General features: G+C 36.3%; 1 protein-coding gene across 6 annotated transcripts in view; it reads left to right on the top strand.

The window, feature by feature from the left end:
• The window catches only part of KIF20B (kinesin family member 20B), a 74,847-nt gene extending 61,813 nt beyond the window's left edge, over nucleotides 1–13,034 (top strand). For 4 of the 6 annotated variants that reach the window (XM_060286495.1, XM_060286494.1, XM_060286491.1 and 1 more), the window contains 8 exons: nucleotides 884–1,060; nucleotides 3,072–3,218; nucleotides 4,617–4,814; nucleotides 5,606–5,674; nucleotides 7,381–7,482; nucleotides 8,096–8,246; nucleotides 11,518–11,660; nucleotides 12,792–13,034. In XM_060286495.1, coding sequence (XP_060142478.1) covers nucleotides 884–1,060; nucleotides 3,072–3,218; nucleotides 4,617–4,814; nucleotides 5,606–5,674; nucleotides 7,381–7,482; nucleotides 8,096–8,246; nucleotides 11,518–11,660; nucleotides 12,792–12,869 — 1,065 coding nt within the window. In that variant the 3' untranslated portion in view covers nucleotides 12,870–13,034. The remainder of the gene's footprint in view (nucleotides 1–883; nucleotides 1,061–3,071; nucleotides 3,219–4,616; nucleotides 4,815–5,605; nucleotides 5,675–7,380; nucleotides 7,483–8,095; nucleotides 8,247–11,517; nucleotides 11,661–12,791) is intronic. The other 2 variants (XM_060286496.1, XM_060286493.1) reach the window with 1 other exon arrangement.
• The last annotated feature ends 8,509 nt before the right edge of the window (nucleotides 13,035–21,543 follow it).

Below are 21,543 nucleotides of genomic sequence, written 5' to 3'. Positions count from 1 at the left end.
TTTCGTGGTACGCGAGCCTGTCACTGTTACGGCCTCTCCCGTTGCGGAGCACAGGCTCCGGACGCGCAGGCTCAGTGGCCATGGCTCACGGGCCCAGCAGCTCTGCGGCATGTGGGAACTTCCCGGACTGGGGCACGAACCCGTGTCCCTTGCATAGGCAGGCGGACTCTCAACCACTGCGCCACCAGGGAAGCCCGTTCCTACTTTGTTCTTCATTTTCAACATAATTTTGACGGTTATGTCATTTGCATATTATTTTTAGTCAGCTTTTTCATTTCTGTCAACACACACACACACACACACACACACGTGCGTGTGCGCTTGCTTGAATTTTGAAGTTGCTTTGACTCTAGATCTTTTGGGGGAGACCTGGCATCTTAACAATATTGAATCTTTTGATCCTTGAACACAGATTCTCTATTTGTTTATTTAAGTGTTCTTTTATTTCTTTCAGCAATGTTTTGTAGTTTGTCATGTTTAGGTCTTGCACATATTTTCTTTAATTTACCACTATTTCATGATTTTTGAACCCAGTGAAAATGGTATTTTTAATTTTCATTTCTCTATTGTTTGTTGCTATTAGTTTTGTCATTTGTTTTATTGTAATGTTACCATCTCATTTCTCAGATATTGGGGGAAATGCTAGAATTAGTTTAAAAGCTGTAATTTTTTATTGAAAGACGTGCCCAGCGTGAACATTTAAGATATATGAAGGCATTATGTGTTTGGCTTTATAAGTAAATATTTTATCGAGACTTGACTACGTAATTTGTTACATATCCTGTTCACAGTTGTATTTATTGTGTTATTTAGAAATTCAGAAATTTCTTAGATTCATAATTTTGCAAGGTTTATTTTAACATTTTGTCCATATTCTGTTTAGGAAATGCTTCAAGCACAGTTGGCTGAGAAAGATGGTAACCTCCAACAGTGGCGGGAAGAACGTGATCAGCTGGTTGCAGCTTTAGAAATACAGCTGAAAGCACTGATCTCCAGTAATATACAGAAAGATAATGAAATTGAACAATTAAAAAAGATCACATCAGAAACTTCTAAAACAGTCAGTAGAATCATGTTCTTTCTATGCCTTTTTAAATTAAATATAGGAAGTATTCAAAATTATTTAATTGATTAACTTTTAAAGAATAAAAATGTAAGTAGATCAGTGGGGAATCATAGTTTGAAAAAATTATTTGGATAGGGGCTTCCCTGGTGGCGCAGTGGTTGAGAGTCCGCCTGCCGATGCAGGGGACACGGGTTCGTGCCCCAGTCCGGGAAGATCCTACATGCCGCAGAGCGGCTAGGCCCGTGAGCCATGGCCGCTGAGCCTGCGCGTCCGGAGCCTGTGCTCCGCAACGGGAGAGGCCACAGCAGTGAGAGGCCTGCGTACCACAAAAAAAATAAATAAATAAAAATAAATTATTTGGATATTGGTCATGAATTTTGAGTTTTCAGAGTTTATCATTATGGTTGACTCATCAATGACTAATTGAGAAATAGTACTTTCTCCAATATTTTGGTCATATCTCTTAGATAGAATAATTAGAAAATAAACAACTGATGATTTAGTCCCTAATCTGCCTTTAAAATGTGGAAATATGACTCAGCCTGAATGCTTGGTGATATTTAAATACTTGAACCCATCCTAAATTTATGATAAAGATACAAATTGTTTTTGAAAATAAGCATAATGGTGAGGAGATGTGAGTCATTCAGGAGCTACTTTTTTTTCCCCCCCCTCTGGCTGCACCACACGGCTTGCAGGGATCTTAGTTCCCCAACCAGGGATTGAACCCAGGCCCCGGCAGTGAGAGCACCGAGTCCTAACCACTGGACCACCAGGGAATTCCCGGGAGCTACTTTTGTAATATTGCATTGGGGCTAGGAACCCTAGGTAAAGAAAGTATTGCATTTCACAGATAGCTATTTCCCAGGTAAATTGAATCAGGGTACATCTGAAGCTAGTCTTTTCAGAGTAAATAATCTGCATTTGAAAATCTGCTGTTCCGCAGCCTTCAGACAATAATAAAATTAAATGTGTTTGTGTGTATATGTCTCTTACATCAAAAGACTTCATGATTCTAAGAGAAAGACTGCTCAAAACAGAGGTATTAGCATGTGGTATAAATTGCACAGAATAGAAAGTTAGAAAAACTAGGTATCAACTGCTGTCAGTGTGGTGGTGGGACCTTTAGGAAAATTACTTAACATTTCCAAACTTTAAAACAGAGATGATAATGTCTTTCTAATAGAATTGTGAAAATTAATCGAGAGCATTTGTAAAACAATTAGCACAGTTATTACCACAGTGGAAGTCAGTACATGCTAGTTGCTTTCCCCATTATGAATGCAATAGCATCTTTTTTATTTGACAATTATGGGTAGGTGACATAAGAGATGTATTTGACTTTTGATTTTGATGGTAGTGATTAGAAGGTGCACGTTGGAATTTATCAAGTTTAAAAATGTATTCTGATTTTTTTTATAGATCCCTTAAGTAGGGTTTAGGAATAGAGCATACCCTATGACTGATTAAGTGAGATGAAGAGTGTGCAGCACTTTTCAGTATGGTCTTTTCAGTATGGTCTTTATCAGTATGGTCTTTTCTACTCGAATGCTATAGTTGCATTCCTAAGACACCTCTAGTTTTTCAAAATTGTGTTATCAAAGTGATTTTGGGGGTTCAAGCTCCAACGCAGTACAGACAGTGGTCATGTTATTTAATTTCTCTCTATTTCTTCATCTGGAAAGTAGGAATAACAATTCTTGCCAAACCTCAGAGTTGCAGTGAAAGTAAAATGAGAGAATATATGTAAAACACCTTGGAATTTGAAAGTAATCTTTCAAATTTCTCTTTAGATCAGATTCAGAAGAGGCTGGAAAGTTGCCCAGCCTTTCCTAACTCTCTGAGGGTGAAAGAGAAGAAGAAGGAGAGTTAGTTGGTCATTGAAGAAGTCTTTAATTACTTCCACTATTTAATTCACCCAAATCTTGATATTATATTCTTTAGGTGAAGTATTTTAATGTATATTCGGTTACGGTGGCTTGTTGCTTTAATATTTCCTTACTAGGAAAAACAGACCATGGATATCCAGCCCAGACATACGAATTCAGTGGATCCTGGCAGGGTTGAAACTGAACTTCAGTCAACAAGTTTTGGCAGGGTTGAAACTGAACCTCAGTCAACAAGTTTTGAAATTTCCAGGGATGAAGTAGAAGTGAGTATTTGATAACACAGTCCACTTTTTAACCTGCTTTACCAATGACCATTAATTACTAAATAATACTTGCAAGTATAATTTAATCAGTTGTTGTAGATATCTTGCTATACAGTTAGCTGTGTGTGCTCTTGGCTATGGAAAGGAAAACTGAAGGCTTTTGAGGGGAGATGCAATTCTTTTGGGGAAATTTGATCCCCAAATGGTATTAATTTCCTCTCAAAATGATACTGATCTCAAACAGATCTTTGATTATAAACAAATTTGATGGTCAGAAATAGGAAATCCCACAAAAGATAAAATATGGATGACTATTTTCCCTCATAAGCAGTCCATTTAATAAGCATTCTATTAAATAGCATTTTTTGGAAATTTTACCCATTTTATAACTTTATCACCAAATCCCAATAACCTCACAATGAGTTTCCTTAGTTTGAAGTGGGCTTAGGGTTCTGTGACTTGCATTGGATAACGTAGTTTCTCAGATTGCCTATGAAATAGACACAAATTCTATGTCACTTGTTGAAAATAAAATTACTTTTTAAATATTTATTTTAAAAACACATTTATTGGGAGCATTCATTGTTGGGAACCTTGCACTGAGGATAAAGACATAAGTAAGATATGATCGCCATCCTCAAGGAATAAGAAGTCTAATAAGACAGGTATTTAATGACTATCTTGTTTCACCTTATGGACTAAGTGTTATAAAGAGAGTGCTAAGAAGGAACACTGATGAGGAGGATATGATGAATTTTGCCTGAGTGGTTGTGGACGTGGATTAGAAAAAGTAACATCGTACTGGGTCTTGAAGGTGAATAGAGGTTTACCAAGCAGAGAATGGGAAGAGAAAGGCATTTTGATCTGGGGAAATAACACAAGCCATTCCTTACTAGGCTTCAGAAGAATCATGTGACTTCCACCACATGCTATCAGTCATGGAAACCATTAAGGCCAGGCCCAATTGAAGGAAGGGGAATGAGACTCTATCTCTCAGTGGGAAGAACAGTAAAGAATTTACAGCAAACTTTAGTTTACCATAACTAGGGCGCTTATTAAAAATCATTGACTCTTTCCTTGGAGAGTTCTGATTTAGTAAGTTTGTGGTAGGGTCCAAGAATCTTTTAAACAATTTCTCTAGATAATTCTTACGATGACACAGGTTTGGGAAATACTGATCTCTAAGTTTCTCTCAATTTTAACATACCATGTACAAACCTGGAGAAAGTAGATGATAACTCAGTCTTTCTGTCCTTGCTGTAGCAAATTTGATCAAGCAAACTTTTTATCTTTTCCAATTTATTGTTTTTAATAGGTAATTGAGACAGTTAATTTTTGGCAATTTAGAAATTCATATCCTGCAAATAAGATTTGTTTTCCTTTTAAATTCTGTTGTAGGATGGATCTGTAGTCCTTGACTCTTGTGAAGTGTCAACAGAAAATAATCAAAGTACTCGATTTCCAAAACCTGAGTTAGAGATTCAATTTACACCTTTACAGCCAAACAAAATGGCAGTGAAACACCTGGGTTGTACCTCACCAGTGACGGTTAAGATTCCCAAGGCCCGGAAGAGGAAGAGTAATGAAATGGAGGAGGTAAATACTTAACTATTAAGTGAATTAAACAAGTAAACCTTATTATTATTAAGCTCAGTGATAATATATAGTTAAACTCTGTTACATTGCCCTCCTATTCATAAGCACTGCTATTAGAGACCAAAATCATAGTTTATGGTATATTTAATACTGTTTTAAGAATATTACTGTGGTGAATAGTCCTCAGACAAAAAGCTTATAGATTTTAAAATATATAGATTATTCCTTCTTTTAGTGAAGCTATGACAGGTCAAATGGTGGTGAATTTTAGTAGTGAGCTATTTCAGTATACCGGTCCTGTTCAAACTCAGTCACTTTCCCTCCAATGGAAGAGAAAAGGGGTTGATAAAAGGAATTAGAGAAACTGAAACGACTAACTTGCTTGAATATAATCTTTGTCATTTAACTAAAATCTTAGGTCTCTATGATCATAGTTGGTTTCAGAAGAGAAATTCTTCTTCTATGAGCCAGTATTAAAATTTGGGTCTCAATTTAGTGGTAGGCCAAGAACTATTTACTTCTTCCTGCCGCAGCTTTCTGATCGTGGGGTTACCAAACCTTCTATCATATTCTAGCCAGTCACATAAACTTTCCGATCCTCACTTCCCTCCTTTCGGAAATAAAGAATTAGATATAATATGTTTAAAATGTTTTGCTTTTGTTCCACATGTGGTAGATACATAATAAATGGCAATATTTATGTTAACAGAAATATTTATGTTTAAAACTATAATTATAAACTCTCTGGCACAATAACTTTTTTCCAACTTGTCTTTTTCACGCCTTTAAAGAGTAGTATGTTTTCAAGTTGGTGGAAGAGCAGAAATAATATTAACCATACTCCTGAGGCTCTCTGTCAGGTAATACGTTTGCTGAGTGAATATTATTTAGCATATTTCCTTCTACACATAGAACACCTTTAGCGATTGTTTTGGAGCGCCTTAGTTAACTTTTATTCTATATTTATTTAATTTATATTTAGTACACTTTAGATACCATTAAGACACAGTTGACCCTTGAACGACATGAGGGTTAGGTGCCAGCCGCAGCGCAGAAAAATCTTGTGTAACTTACAGTCGGCCCTCAATATGTGAGGTTCCTCATCCGTGCATTCAACCAACTACAGATCATGTAGGGATGTAGTATCTACTAACTATTGAAAACAATCAGTGTATAAGCAGACTCATGCATTTCAAACCTGTTTTGTTCAAGGGCCAACTGTACTAAGTAGTTTAATTTCGTCATCTTTGTTATCATGGTGACTAACATCTATGTTGACTTGATTCATTTTTTTCAAAGGAAAAGGAAAAATCGGTTGTATACTCAGAGGGTTAAGATAAAGTTATTTTATTCATTTTACTGCCGGCATATACTCCCAGTTTCAGAATAGATACACAGATTGTTGTAGGGTAAACCACGTAGAAACTTAAAAGTTTTAACTGATTTTGCTAGCTCTTTACTGCTGTAATAAACTGAGTGTTGTAAAGTCATCAGGAAAATAATTTATACAGTGCTATATTCTAATCTAATGAAGACTCCAAAGAGCTCTTTATTGAACACTACAAGTATGATGTAGTTACAATCTTTCTTCCTTTGCTTCCCCTGTTTACCATCTGTCTTTCCTCTTTTACGAAATCTTCTTCTTGTGATCCTTAAGACTTTACTGGGTAACTTGAATTCTGAGGTTCAGTCATGATCTCTCTGCTTCTGTTCTTGCCTTTTTTTTTTCCTTTTATGCTTATAATCTTTAGTACGATTAATATTTGCACAAGTTCAGTTCAGTTAATGTACTACAAAAGACTTTGTCTTAAGATTAAGTGGGGAAAAGAAGAGTGAGAGGTCATGCCTTTTTAGTAGCAAAAACAGATTGTATTTCTTAACTTTCACGTTTTACCTGTGCTTATACTGCAGAGTTTTGTTCTGTTTTCAGTGTCACTAAGTATCAATGAGAGGTTGTGCTCAGCATGATTTGGGAGTTGGGAAAAGGGTAGATAAATATATTGCTATGTTGTATTGTCAAGATGGGTTTCAAATAAAAGCTGTTATCCCTTCATTTAACTAATGTAATTTCATCATGATGCATGTGAAAAATTCATACCTTCAATCATTTTGTGATAAAAACATGTATTGCATCATCATGCTGTGCGCTTAAACTTACATATGTTATATATGAGTAATATTTCAATGAAGTTGGCAAAAAACATTGTACCTTCAGTCAGGGTTTCTCAACTTCAGCGTGATTGACATTTTCAGCCAGATATTTCTTTGTTTAGGAGGGTTCAATGCCCTGTACATTTTAAGGGGTTTTTAGCAGTATTCCTGGCCTCTACCCACTAGTTTCCATTAAACCTTCCCCTTATCCCCAGCGGTGACAACCAAAAATATCTTCAGACAATGCCTATGTCCCCTGGCGTCAGAATTGCCCCTGGTTAAGAACCATTTTCTTGTTTTGTTGCTGTTTGTTTGTTAGTTTGCTTTTGTTCTTTTTTTTTCCTCCCCTGGAGTCTAGAGAGAGAAAGAAAACACTGTCAAGAAATTAATCAGTGCTGAAATTCATTATTTTTAGGACTTTGTGAATTTTGAAAATAAGAAGAATGCTACACCCAGAACGAATTTGAAGTCCCCTGTTTCTGAGCATGGAAATTCTTCTGTCAAAAAGGAACAAAAGGTTTGTCTTCTAATTTGTCCAAAATTGACCATTTTCATAACTTACATTTATAAAGTAGAAGATGAAAATAAAAATATCAAATTTGATTAGTAATAATTATTCAGAAGTTGGGTTTTGTCCAGTTATAACTTATTTGTCTTTCATTTTCTATTCATCTAATTCAGCTCTGAATATATAACCTTTGGCATTTGGCAAGTAGCGGGTACCCCTTGATGTGTTCACCTCTGACTTATCATTCTATCACACTCATTCTCCGGCCCTTTCATCCCTCTCCTTATATTCTTTTTTTTGTGTGTGTGGTACGCGGGCCTCTCACTGTTGTGGCCTCTCCTGTTGTGGAGCACAGGCTCAGTGGCCATGGCCCAGGGGTCCAGCTGCTCCGCGGCACGTGGGATCTTCCCAGACCGGGGCACGAACCCGTGTCCCCTGCATCGGCAGGCAGACTCTCAACCACTGCGCCACCAGGGAAGCCCCCCTCTCCTTATATTCTTAATCTCAAGTTCCCTGCCTGAGAATTCATAACCTGTGCCTGACCTCTTTAATTCAACTATGGCTATAACTGTTTCCTTCTAACATTCCTCATCAACAATAACAAGAAGTGTTTGTTTATTAGGTTTCCACACGCCCATCATCTAAGAAAACTTATTCTTTACGGAGTCAGGCATCCACAATTAGTATAAACGTGCCTGCTAAGAAAAAAGAAGGAACGCTACAGAAATTTGGAGATTTCTTACAACATTCTCCAACTATTCTTCAATCAAAAGGTTTGCAGAATATTAATTAAATGACCTTTTACGTTAGATATATGGTGTTTTCTAATATCTGATTGGTGTATAAACTCAACAATAGTGACTATTATATTTCCAATAGACAGTGTCTTATGTTAGATATTTAGGGACGAAACATGAAAGGATGATATGCCTTGGTGTTCACTGGGTAATGGAAGAGAAAGATCTGTATTTAAGTAATTGATGCAGAGAAGGCTGCTTAATGTAATAGTTGTAGAGATACAAGGAAAGTGCATGGTAGTATTGGAGGAAGAGAGCTGTTTGTTTGGGGGCTATGGGAAGATTTTATAGAAGAGATGGGATTTAACCTGGGTGTTGAAATGTTGGAAGATTATACCTCCTAGAGATAACCGCGGTTAGTATTATGGTATATTTTCTCCTACTGTTTTTTTCTCTGCATGTATAAACATTACCTAATCATATATATCAAAAGCATATATTTCTATAAATATGTATTGATTTAGTTGCTTAATGCTTTTTTCTTTATAATATAATGTAGACATACTAATACTTTTGTATTAATATGTGCTAAGATATATATTCTCTCTATACACGTATACATAAATATATACTTATATACACATCTACCAGAGGGAACAGTTTTAACACAAATAGAGTACCAGGAAAGTGTAGGGAATGTGCAGGCAATTACAGGTAGCAATCTGCATCTGGCATCTAGAATGTGGAGAGATTATTGGGAGGAAGGGGGCAGGAAGGAGTGAGTTTTCATTAGAGTACCTAAATGGTAGCAATAGGGTAAATTGGAGACTGGAGGTGGGGAGAATGAGGAGGGAAAAGGACTGAAAGCAGGGACAGCTGAATTTAGTCAGATTGGTTGTGTAAAAATACTTTCTGTAAAAACTTGACCGCAGAGCTTCCCAAACTTTCTTGGTTCACAGCGCCCTTAATGTCTCAGTAATTTTTTTCATGTGTCCATGCACCCAAAGAAACACCTAATAGTTCCATCCGTTAATACTTAAGGCCAAACAATCACCGAAAATTCAGCTCCTGAAAATCCAGGTTGCCAAAATATGTAATCATCAGAAGGAAGGTAATGTGATATCTTTTTGAAACTGAACTACCCTGAGTTACAGAGTGTCACTGTTTTCCTCAAAAATTTAAAATATTCGGAGCTGCTCTCGTGAATTTGCTGCAGCATGTCTTGGTACACAGTTTGGGAACTTCAGACTTAGACCCATTTGTATATATTTTTCAAAAAATATATACATTCTTTGGAAGGTATAGTTTGTACAAGCATAGAAAATATCTGGAGAGACAAACAGCAAACTGTTAAATGTCTAAATTTGGAGAGGTGGGACTTGTTATTTTAGATGCTTCTGTATTTTATTTAAATTATGTTGACCGTTGCTTATATATTAAAAAGAAATATGTTTTCAAGGAGAGGGAGGTACCCACCTGGTAATGACTCCCTTGTCCTTAACAGCTTCCCTACCTATATACCTGGTGTGGAATTTTTAAAAACTTATTTCTAGTAATATAAAGTATCCCTGTTGGGGATTGTAACTGCAATACATGTCTGTTGTTGATCACTTGGAAATAAAGGGAGAGAAGAAGAAAACAGAGATTAGTGCTTAAAATTCTGCTGCTCTGATAACTACTGTTAATCCATTACTCAGTAACGCTGGTTTCCCAGTTTATCCCTTTTGTCTATCTCTTATCCATTCAGTACATGGAAGCCAGAGTGATCTTTTCAAAGTGCAGAATGAATTATTTAAACTATATAACTTTTTGTTTTCTTATTATCTTTTCCAGTAGACTATAAGCTCTACAAGTGCAAAATGTCTGTCTAGTTTACATCCTCAGCTCTTAGTATAGTGGTTGGCACACAGTAGTGAGGAATTTCGAAGCTCCAGGCCAAAATCCTATGTGTGATTTGTTTCAGGCTGACCTTAGGCAATTACAAAGGTTTTACCTGTTAGGTCTCATGAGGGAAAGCTACCGTCCCCACATCAAACTTGATACACAGCCAATGCGTCCTAGTCTGTGAAGGGAGTTAGTCAAGGACTCAGGTCTCTTGCCAGCCATACTCTTCCACATATCTGCATTCCTAGCCTAGGTGCCTTCATTTGTATCCTATTAATTGGGAGCCTTCAGTAGAGAACGTCCTCAGGCATCTCTGCCAAAGACGTTATGACGGGGAAGTGGAGGGAAACTTGAAGACACTGTTCTCCACTCTGACTCTACTTTTCCGCTCCTAGCCCTCCCCACTGGTCTCCAGCACCAAGGTCCATAAAACTGCAAGCGCCAAGAGCCTTTTGTTTAGGGCTCGCTTGGCAATAAGATCACCCCAACTTCTGTGCTGACCCACCTGACCCAGACTGTGCATTATTCCACGGGGGAATCTAGAAGGGCGGTGGGAGTTGGCGCTTTCTCAGGTCTAGCCTCTTGCTTATTCAACTGCAGTTAAGTGGTTAAAGGCTTTAACTTTCATTTTGACTTGTCTTAATTAGCCACTCTGACATCTGGCAGCTCAGCTCTCAGGCTCAGCTCAGCCCTTGACAAGTAGACCTCAGTTCAGCATGTTTCCTTAAATGTGTTTTCTATTTAAAAAAAATATAGTTGATATCATATGTACATGGATTTTCTATCCAGAAGTTTTCCCAAATGGAAGTATGTTTTCTGTTAAAATCAATATGTGTCTATTAAAAAAAAAGCATATGTACAAAGTAAGAAATTTTAAAATTCCTATTCAACTTACCAGAAGCAATCAGCTGTTAACAATTTGGTTTCTTTTACTCTGTGTGTGCATGTGCACACGTTTGTTAACTAGAAGTAAAGGGCTCACAAGTTACTTTCACTTAATATTCATTGTGGACGTCTTTACGTGTGAGTACTGAACTAGCTCTACCACCTTATTGTTCTTAGTGATGCATGGTCCACTATATACGTATCCTGATCTTTTCCTTAATGTAGTATAAACCTCTTCCAAGTCATTAAAGATGCCTGAGTTTTACTGGTTGTACTATAATTTACCAAACCTTTTCAATATGTTGAACATTAGTGAAGTGATATTTTATTTATTTGCCCTTTTATTTTTGCTGTTGATCATTAATTTGTGTGTTTATTAGGCATTTAATTCTTTTTTCTTTGTGAGTTTTCTATTCGTGTCCTTTTACCATTTATGAATTGCAGTGCTTTTCTTTTTAATATGGTTCTTTATTAAGGATTTCAAATATTTGCAGTTAGAAAATTATTTCAAGATTTAACTAATGTATTTTTTTCATAGCAAAGAAGATAATTGAAACAATAAGCTCTTCAAAGCTCTCAAATGTAGAAGTAAGTAAAGAAAATGTGTCTCGACCAAAACGGGCCAAACGGAAATTATACACAAACGAAATTTCATCTCCTATTGATATATCTGGCCAAGTGGTAAGCTACTATTTAAGTTTTCTTAAAAGTAAAACTGTTTATGTTCTTCTTAATTCTGAAGTATTCATAACAATTTGAATTATATAATGGTTTGAACTTTTATTCTGTAGACCATATCTCTTAAAACACGCTTTAAATGTTGTACTTTTGGTACTGGATGTGTTAAATTTATAGTAATTGAATATAAACGCTGCATTAATGTATACAAGTGTCACATGCATCTGCATTTATAAACTCATAAGAGCAATTTTAATTCCATCAATAGAATTATCACTATTTAATAATTTATTGGCTTCTAACATCTGTTTTTCTTATTATCTTTATCACAAGAGTTGTACAAATCTGGCCCTAAGTCTGCCTGCTAAAAATATAGAATTGACATTCAGTCATTTCCTCCCACTTTCCCTCTAAGGCTTCCAGGTTTTCTTAAGAAAAGACTATATAGATTGTCACCCTGACTTTATGACTCATTCTCCTTACTTAGAACAGGCTGTTCTGTTACAGGGAAAGTTCTAATTTTCTATCATTTTTGCATCTGCCTAGTGGATGGAAGTGAAGGTAGAAAAGGAATTAAAGAAAAAGCCTTCAACAGAAAATGGCCAAGAAAAATCGGGAGAGACCTTTTGCAACAGTAGCTATCAGATATAAGATAGACACTTGAAGCAAGTAGTAAAGAATTAGGATCATTAGGTCATGCTTTTGGAAGTACTGTTCTCTTGGTTACTTTTCTCCATCTGTCTGATAAGTACATAATTTTCTCCCTTGGCTGAAGTTATTTCTTTTCTTAGTTGCAAAATAATGCTGTTTCTACTTTCTAAGTTATATACTTGTTACTGCAAAAAATCATTTCCTAAAAATTATTTGAGGCACTTGTCTCCAAATATTTTAGTAATTATTTCAAGCTATGAATTCAGTAAAAGTGTGGATTATTTTAATTCCAGAATTAGGTAGTGTTGAAAGAATCTTTTATAAAATCTACTACCTTAGACATGCTTTTTTATAGAAGATTGTATATCTGCAGTCCAGGAGGACAGAAAGTACTGTCATGGAACGTGAACATAGCTTATTAATTGTAAGCAAAATTTCATTTTTATTTTTATTTATAAAAAATTATGAAATTGTTAATTTCAGATTTTTATGGACCATAAACTGAAAGAAAGTGATCATCAGATTCTCAAACGACGACTTCGAACCAAAACAGTCAAATAAATCACTTATGGAGAATGTTTTAATATAAAATTTATATTCATAATCATTATAACTTGCATCCTGACTTTTTAAAGATAATTGTATATACTATGATGCATCAAATCCCTTTGTGTGTACATTGCTATTTTATAATAGTGTAATTTTAATTCAATAAAGAAAATAAGTCAACAGTAAGTTTGCTTGTCTACTTTTCTAAGGCTTTTAAATAATAGCTTCTTTTCAAACTGTATGTATTTTCCTGTTATCCCAGGCGTGGGACCAGTGAGGAACCTAGGAAAGATACTGTTATTTTTTGTTTGTTTTTCTATACATAGATATCACAGGTCAGATATTTGGTTTACTTATATTTAACAGTGTTTTAGGAATTGCTTTTACTGTATCTGTTAGGAAATACAGGTAATTTTACATATCTGTTTGGATTATAGCTGAGATTCAGGGAGTAAGTGTGTACAAGTCTTCTAGTTGCTAAAATACGTATACACATAATTTAGAAAAGATCTCAGGCCTTTAATTAGAATATCTTTTATTTTTAAATAATTGAATAGAGTTGGTCTTCTGATTTTTCCAGGACACTGAAGATTAGAAGCAAAAAGTTAGAAGGGAAGAGGCGATAACATCTAGAGGCCAAAAAATTATACTGTTATCTAGGGAAGGTAGAATTTTAGACCTGGAGAGACCTTAGAAATACACTTTCCTCATTTTATAGGTGAGAAAACCGAGACCCATAAAATTTACTTTTTCAAGTTCACACAACTAACGTATATTAAGCTTTGGTTTAAAAAAATACCAATAAGGAACAAAAAACAAAGCAGAGGCCTCAAGAATTGTTGCCAACTGGGGCTTTTTAAGAGCACACATTTATGCATCTGAAACCTTTAAGGTTTCATTGGATTTTAGCATTGTTTACTATAATCATGTCCCTGAGACAGGAATAAAAGTTATCTTTGGTGTCTTGTTTAGGAGACACTTATATGTGTTTGGGGAAATTTTCCATCAAAATAGTTAATTTAAAACTGAAACCTCTTTAAGCATGAACATGTTTTTATTATGCTACATGGTTTCATGCTAATATATATTTATACGCACACACACACACACACGTGTATATATATAATTGATCCTCATTATTCACAGATTACATGATTACAAATTTGCTTATTTGGTAAAATTTATTTGTCATCCCCAAATCAGTACCTAGGCACTTTTGTAGTCATTCTCAGACATCCCCAGAGTGGCAAAAAATTTTAGTCACCCAACATGCATGTTCCCAGCTAAGGTTGAACAAGATTACACTGGCTTCTTGTTTCAACTCTCATACTGTAAATGAGTGTCTACATCCCAGAATGTAGACTGAAATCAAGCCTCAACAACATCTGCAAAGGAGACAGTTTGACAATTGGAAGGGCTTGAGAAATACCTTGGGCTTTCCACACGCTTATACTAACAGAGCATAACACCAAGTCTGCATAAGTTGAAAGCAATCAGTAATCAAAATGCCTACTGGAACAAAAATCAATACTTCAGAGGAAGATATAGCACAGATTCTCTTTAACATATCTGTTATAATGTGTGACATACCAGTCAAAAATTAGTATATATGGAAAGAAACAGGAAAATGAGTCCTATGGTAAAGAAAAAAACATGAAAATAAATCTTGATATGGCACAACTGTTGAATTTTGCAGAAACTGTCAAGCGGCTGTTGTGCGCATGTTCAGATTTAAAGGAAATGCTATCTCAATGAGTAAGGCAAAGGGAATCTCAGCAGAGAGATGGAAAGAATAGAGAAAACAAGTGGAATTTTTAAAACAAAAATAACTGATGTAAACAATCTGGATAGATTTAACAGCAGATTAGAGGTGTCAGAAGAAAGTATCAGTGAACGTGAAAACAGATCAATTAAAATTGTCCAATCTGAGGTTAAGGGAGACTGGAGAAAGAACAGAGCCTGAGGGTCCTATGGAATAATATCACATGGATTAACAGGTGTAATTGGAGATCCAGAAGGCTAAAAGAATGAAAATAGGGCAGAAAAATATACTTGAAGAAATAACGGCCAAACATTTTACAACTTTTATAAGGAAACATTGGCTTTGAAGCACTGTTAACTCCAATTAAGATAAATCCAAAGAATAGTACACCTGGGAAAATCATAGTCAAACTACTAAAAACCAACAATAAAGAGAAAACTTTGATAGGAAAACCAGCAAAGTCTTGAGAAATACAACAGGTTGCAGATAAGCCGCTGACCTGGAGAAAATATTGGAGTATGTACAGGCGGAGCACGTATATATAAAAATATATTAAAAACTCTTAAAATTGTAGTGAGAACACAACCAACTCAACAAAAATCTGGTAAAAGACTTGAATAGGTGCTCCACTAAAGAAGATACAGGCAGTGATCAGTATACTGTATGTATATTGTATATTGTCACTGTACATATGAAAAGATACTCAAGGTTATTGGTTATAATGGGAAGGCAAATTAAAGCCACAAGTAGAAGGAAAACTGCAGTGAGAGAAGGAAGATAGTGATTGCCTTGAGGCTGCGGTCAAGACATGGGATCCGAGGACATAAGGAAACTTCTTGGGGAAATGGCTATATTCTATGCCTTGATTGTTTTGTATTCTGTATGCAATTTCTAAACATAAAATTGTCTTTGAGGGCTTCCCTGGTGGCGCAGTGGTTGAGAGTCTGCCTGCCCATGCAGGGGACGCAGGTTCGTGCCCTGGTCTGGGAAGATCCCACATGCCGCGGAGCGGCTAGGCCCGTGAGCCATGGCCGCTGAGCCTGTGCGTCCGGAGCCTGTGCTCCGCAACGGGAGAGGCCACAACAGTGAGAGGCCCGCGTACCGCAAAAAATAAATAAATAAATAAATAAAATTGTCTTTGAAATGAATGAATTTTATTGTATGAAACTTTACCTCAATAGAAAGATTTTGGCTTCTAGCATGATATTTAAAAGAAAATTTTTTTTTCCCTGTAGAGTAACTGCACTCGTTCTTTATTGTGGCAAGAGATCATACTTTGGAAAATGTTTTGGAGGCATATTTTGACAAAGAACTGTAAGGTATGGTGACTTAAAAGTAATAGAATTATAATTGAAGCATTTTATTAAAGCTCACTTTAGAATACAGGTATTAATAATTCCACTTGATGAAGTGGTTGATAGCAGCTTTGGGCGACAGTTTGAAAGTCTGTAGCTGGAATTCAAAATGGAATATAAGACAAGTGTAAGCTGAATTAATTCTAAATGCCTTAGGGGAGATCATTAGAGGAATCTTGTTGTGAAGCCTTTTGTAAAGGAAATAATAAGTGTTAATACTTAGGGTAATCACGTTCTAATTTATGTGTTTTATAAGTTTAATTTTTTTCTTATGTAAAGTTATACCTGATTTGTGATTACAAGTCAGGTTAGCAAATGCTTATCAAAAGCTGATGATAAATACTATTTAAAAGCATAACAGAAGAAAGCTAAATGTTGTATATCTAAAACTGGAAAGAGGATGTATACGGCTGAGTTCTCCTTTGGTTACAGTTTTTTTCGTCTTCAGTAGCATTCAAGAGAAATACAGACTTTATATTAAAGTTAACGGAACAACTTCAAAGAAAATTAGTAAAATATTATTGGTAGTATGTTAAACAAGCCTGTTATATTTTGTCCCTATGGCTTTCAGAGGTTTGTTCATCACTTGATCCAATTATACCAGTTTTTGCAAAGTCGTAGTCCAATATTCTGAATATTCTCACTGATCTGAGTCTCGAATCTCAGCCAGAAGGAGGAACCCACGAACGTGATGTTCTGATTACTATAATCCACCATACCAAATTGTGCTTCACTTCCCAGCTGCCCAGCTTCCCTAATCTTGGTCGTCTTCACTACTTTGGAGCAAGATGAAAGTACTGTACTTTACATATTTGATCTCCGCCTACAACCATCACTGCAGATGTAATTGCTATGATTGCAGTTTGGTCAAGATGGGCATTTTCCTGCCCCTCCACATATTTGGTAAAGCATAGTAGCTATCAGTGTATCTGCTTTGGCCAAATCCCAAAGAATGACCAGACTGGGCACTAGACTGGAATTTTACTGGCTAATTTGAATCTTCAAAGCTTTTCATTTATTATAGATGACTAGCAGCTTTGAACCAATATCTGAACTCTGTCTCAGTGTCACACACACAGTCAAGTCCCTAGTTTCCCCAAATATGGAACTAATTAAGGAACTACTATGTATAAAATAGGTAACTAATAAGGACTTACTGTATAGTACAGGGAACTCAATACTCTGTAATGCCTATATGGGAAAAGAATCTAAAAAAGAGTGGGCATATGTATAACTGATGCACTGCTGCTGTACAGCAGAAACTAACACAACATTGTAAATCAACTATACTCCAATAAAAATTTTAAAAATTAAAATCAGTAAGAAAATATCTATATTTCCCCCCCCCCAAATAAAAAGGAAATTTAGGCTTTGCTTAGACCTGTTTCATGGCCAAGTAGGCTAAACTTTCATAAATGGGAGGCTTCATTGTGGCTTTTTGAACCTAAGGCTTGAGCTAGCAGAGACTAGTATAATTAATAGTTAGCTAAAAATTTGGTCTTTGGTTCTAAAACTCACTTTTTATTTTCTCTGATTATACCTTCCATGTGCATCAAGAACATAAGTTTATGTAAAAAGCAGATGGGCCGCGTGGTATGGACTGGGCATGACTAGGTTCTATATACAATCTAAATTGAGAGATACAATTTCTGTGCAATGTGTACACCAATTCAGCAATATGATGACCGATGGCTAGTCCCACGAAACTAGTGCAGTTAGGCCAGCAGTCTAGCAGGGTATGCTTCAAGAATACGATTTATATATTAACACTTAGCCCCGCAGTGTATGCTTCAAGAAGACGATTTATATATTAACACTTAGCCCCCCTGTATTATCATTCTGTTTATCATTTGTTTTGGGACACTGCTTGTCCTTAGAAGACCATTTTAAAACTTATTTAGCAACGAATAACCATGAATAATCATTTACAACACCCAAATGATGTTCTTGAGATAAAATATGCACATGGATTAGTGGTAAAAGTTAAAACTAGTTTTTGAAAATTTTAATAGAAAACAAATGAGAGATTTAAAATATTCTCTCAGATAACACATTAAGTGGAAATTTGAAGACAAGATACATATTGTTGACCAGTGATCCAGTAGACCAGGGATCTATTTAGTAGACCACAGCCATGCCCTTCACTTATATATCTATAGTTATATTCATACTATAGTGACAGAGTGGAGTGGCTGTGACACCATGTGGTCTGCAGACCCTAAAATTTTTACCATTTGGCCCTACACAGAAAAAGTTGGTTGGCTCTTGTAGTAGACAGTCCAACATACCTAATGCCAGTTGCCAACTGGTACACATCCAGCAAGGTGCCAAACATGTTTGTTCATCATAAATAAGAGGAAGAGCCTAAAAGTGTTTAGTATTATTTTTTAAAGTAAATTTTGATTAAAATTTTAATAGATTTAATAACATCTATAAATGATTTGTGAAACATTACTTTTTGAGGAACATAGTTTGGAAGGACTGCCTGAGGTCCTTGTTACTTAAAGTGCAGTCAATGGCCCGGCAGCCTGGGAATCCCTTGGAAGCTTGCTAGAAGTACAGAAGCTTGGGCTCCACCCTAGACTCCTGGAAAAAAGCTGCCTTTTTAAACAGGATCTCCAGATAAGTCATGTACAGTAAAGTTTGAGGAGCACTGCCAGTTACATCTCATCAATTAAAACTCTTCCACTGGGCTTCCCTGGTGGCACAGTGGTTGAGAGTCTGCCTGCTAATGCAGGGGACACGGGTTCGAGCCCTGGTCTGGGAAGATCCCGCAGGCCGCAGAGCGACTGGGCCTGTGAGCCACAACTACTGAGCCTGCGCGTCTGGAACCTGTGCTCCGCAACGGGAGAGGCCGCGATAGTGAGAGGCCTGCGCACCGCGATGAAGAGTGGCCCCCGTTTGCCACAACTAGAGAAAGCCCTCGTACAGAAATGAAGACCCAACACAGCCAAAAATAAATAAATAAAAAGCCAAGCATTTGAAGCCCTTCAAAAAAAACAAAAACAAAAAAATTCCTCCACTTAAGGAGAAAAGCACAAGCAAGACTCGATTCTTAACTAAACTATTTTTTAATATCCTGGTTTTTTAAAATCTTTAAAAATTTGAAGTACACAAAACTGTATACAGCTCAATGAATTATCACAAAGTGAATACATCTATCTAATGAAAACTCAAAGCAAAAATTCTATCATTACTCTCTTTCCCCGTCCCAGGCATGACATCTCCCTATTACTGAAAGGTACGCAAGAGAGAGGAGATATGGGGACATATGTATAGCTGATTCACTTTGTTATAAAGCAGAAACTAATACAACACTGTAAAGCAATTAAACTCCAATAAAGATGTTAAAAAAAAAAAAAGGTAAAGGTAACCAATGATCTTTTTTTTTGGCCGTGCCACTAGGCATACAGGATCTTAGTTCCCCAACCAGGGATCCTCGAACCCAGACCCCCTGCACTGGAAGTGAGGACTCTTAACCACTGGACCACCAGGGAAGTCCCAACTATCTTAATTTCTAACAGCATAGAATTCAAAAAAATGTATGCATTTGTTCTGTCTGACACCATTTGTGCTAAATTACACTTGTCAGATTTATCCATGTTTTTCTTTATAGTTTTTTCACTTTTATTGCTATGTGGTATTCCATTATATATCACAATTTATCCATTCTACAATTGACGGACATTTAGTTTTCTAGTTTCTTGTTATTTACAAATAATGCTGCCGTAAACATGCATATCTATGGAGTGTACCTGGAATTGAAATTGCTAAGTCATAGGATATATTTGTATGTTCAACTTTAGAAGATACTACCAGTTTCCCAAAATGTTTGTAGAAAAGTACATTATCACTAGCAGGGTATGAGAGTTGCAGTCACTCACAATCGCTTAGTATTGTATGGTTTTATTTTGCATTTCTTTGATTACTAATGAGGTTGAGATCTTTTCATATATTTTTTGACTATCTCCTTTTATTAAGTCCTTTGCCCATTTTTAAATTGTGTTGTCAGTTTTTTCCTTATTTATTTTTAGGAATTCTGTATCTTCTAGATATGAGCTCTTTTGTCATTTACATGTGTTGCTAATGTTTTTTCTCACTCTTTTCACTCTTTTAATGATACATATTTTGTATAATTTTTAAGTAGTACTTAGTGAGAGAGTTGATCAGAACCATCTAGTCCAGTATTGCCAGAAATAGAACTGGTCTCCTTTGTAATAACTAAATTTTGTACCAATAATGCATGTATTATGATGAAAACAGCCATTATCAGTGGGAATTAGTTTGAGAAGATTTTAAAAAGACAGGAACCAGTTTCAATCTATATATCTTCATTTGAAATCTTCTAGGATATGTAAAAAGGAATAAATAAGATGTAGCTTCCATGTTACATGTGTAAGAACGTCTATAGTTGTATATATGCCTTTTTAAAAAAAGAAATTTATTTGTTTTTGGCTGCGTTGGGTCTTCGTTGCTGTGCACGGGCTTTTTCTAGTGGTGGCGAGCGGGGGCTACTCTTTGTTGTGGTGCACGGGCTTCTCATTGCGGTGGCTCCTCTTCGTTGTGGAGCACAGGCTCTAGGCGCACGGGCTTCAGTAGTTGTGGCACGGGGCCTCAGTAGTTGTGACTCACGGGCTCTAGAGTGCAGGCTCAGTAGTTGTGGTGCACGGGCTTAGTTGCTCCATGGCATGTGGGATCTTTCTGGACCAGGGCTCAAACCCGTGTTCCCTGCATTGGCAGGCGGCTTCTTAACCACTGCGCCACCAGGGAAGTTCAGATTTAAATTTCTCATATTCTTAACAAGTCCTTGGTGATTTCCCCTCTAGAAATTGTAAAAGGGCCTTTGGAAGATTATAGAATTTGCATACATAGATTCTCTTTTTCCTTTGTGGCAATCTTAGAGGAGGAATGAATGTCCAGTATTCATCATTGATTTAGAGCTTCTTTTAACTCAGTGGTTCTTAACCCTAATTGCACATTAAAATTACCTACGTATCTTTTAGAAAAAATACTGATGGCTGGGTCCTATTCCAGACCTGATTGAATTGGTCTGGGATGGGGCCTGGGTATTGGGATTATTGCAACCCTGGTGATCCTAAAGTGTAGCCGGGCCTGAGAACTACAGCGGATGTTGCAAAGATAAGTTTGTTCACCAGAGGGAGACAAAGCACTTCTTTAGGAAAAAGCCCCCACATAAACAAAACCCATTCTCTGACTTCACAGCTGCATCAACTCCAATTTATGTAATGTGGCAAGCAGGGCAAAAATGTGGGAAGATAGGTAAAATTATCTTTGGTACTGTTGCTTGCCATCCAAAGAAGTTCTATCACTGAGGAAAATTCCAGGAACTAATTTTAAAAGTAATGTGGCTAAAAATATATCTTATTCACCCAGTTACCTGGACTAGCATCTAGAAATATTTTCAATCCTTTCCTACCTCACTTTGATAAAATAGACTATATGATAGAAGAGGATAATATTGTTCATATAAAGTGGGAAATTTTGACATAAGATTACTCCAAGAATCTTGCAAATAGAAATCAACATCAGCAAAAATAAATTAGCTTAA

This window comes from Globicephala melas, chromosome 16 (assembly GCF_963455315.2).
Source record: "Globicephala melas chromosome 16, mGloMel1.2, whole genome shotgun sequence".
Classification (NCBI taxonomy): domain Eukaryota; kingdom Metazoa; phylum Chordata; class Mammalia; order Artiodactyla; family Delphinidae; genus Globicephala; species Globicephala melas.
The sequence above is the reverse complement of the archived record's forward strand: the minus strand, read 5'-3'. Positions and strand labels throughout refer to the sequence as shown.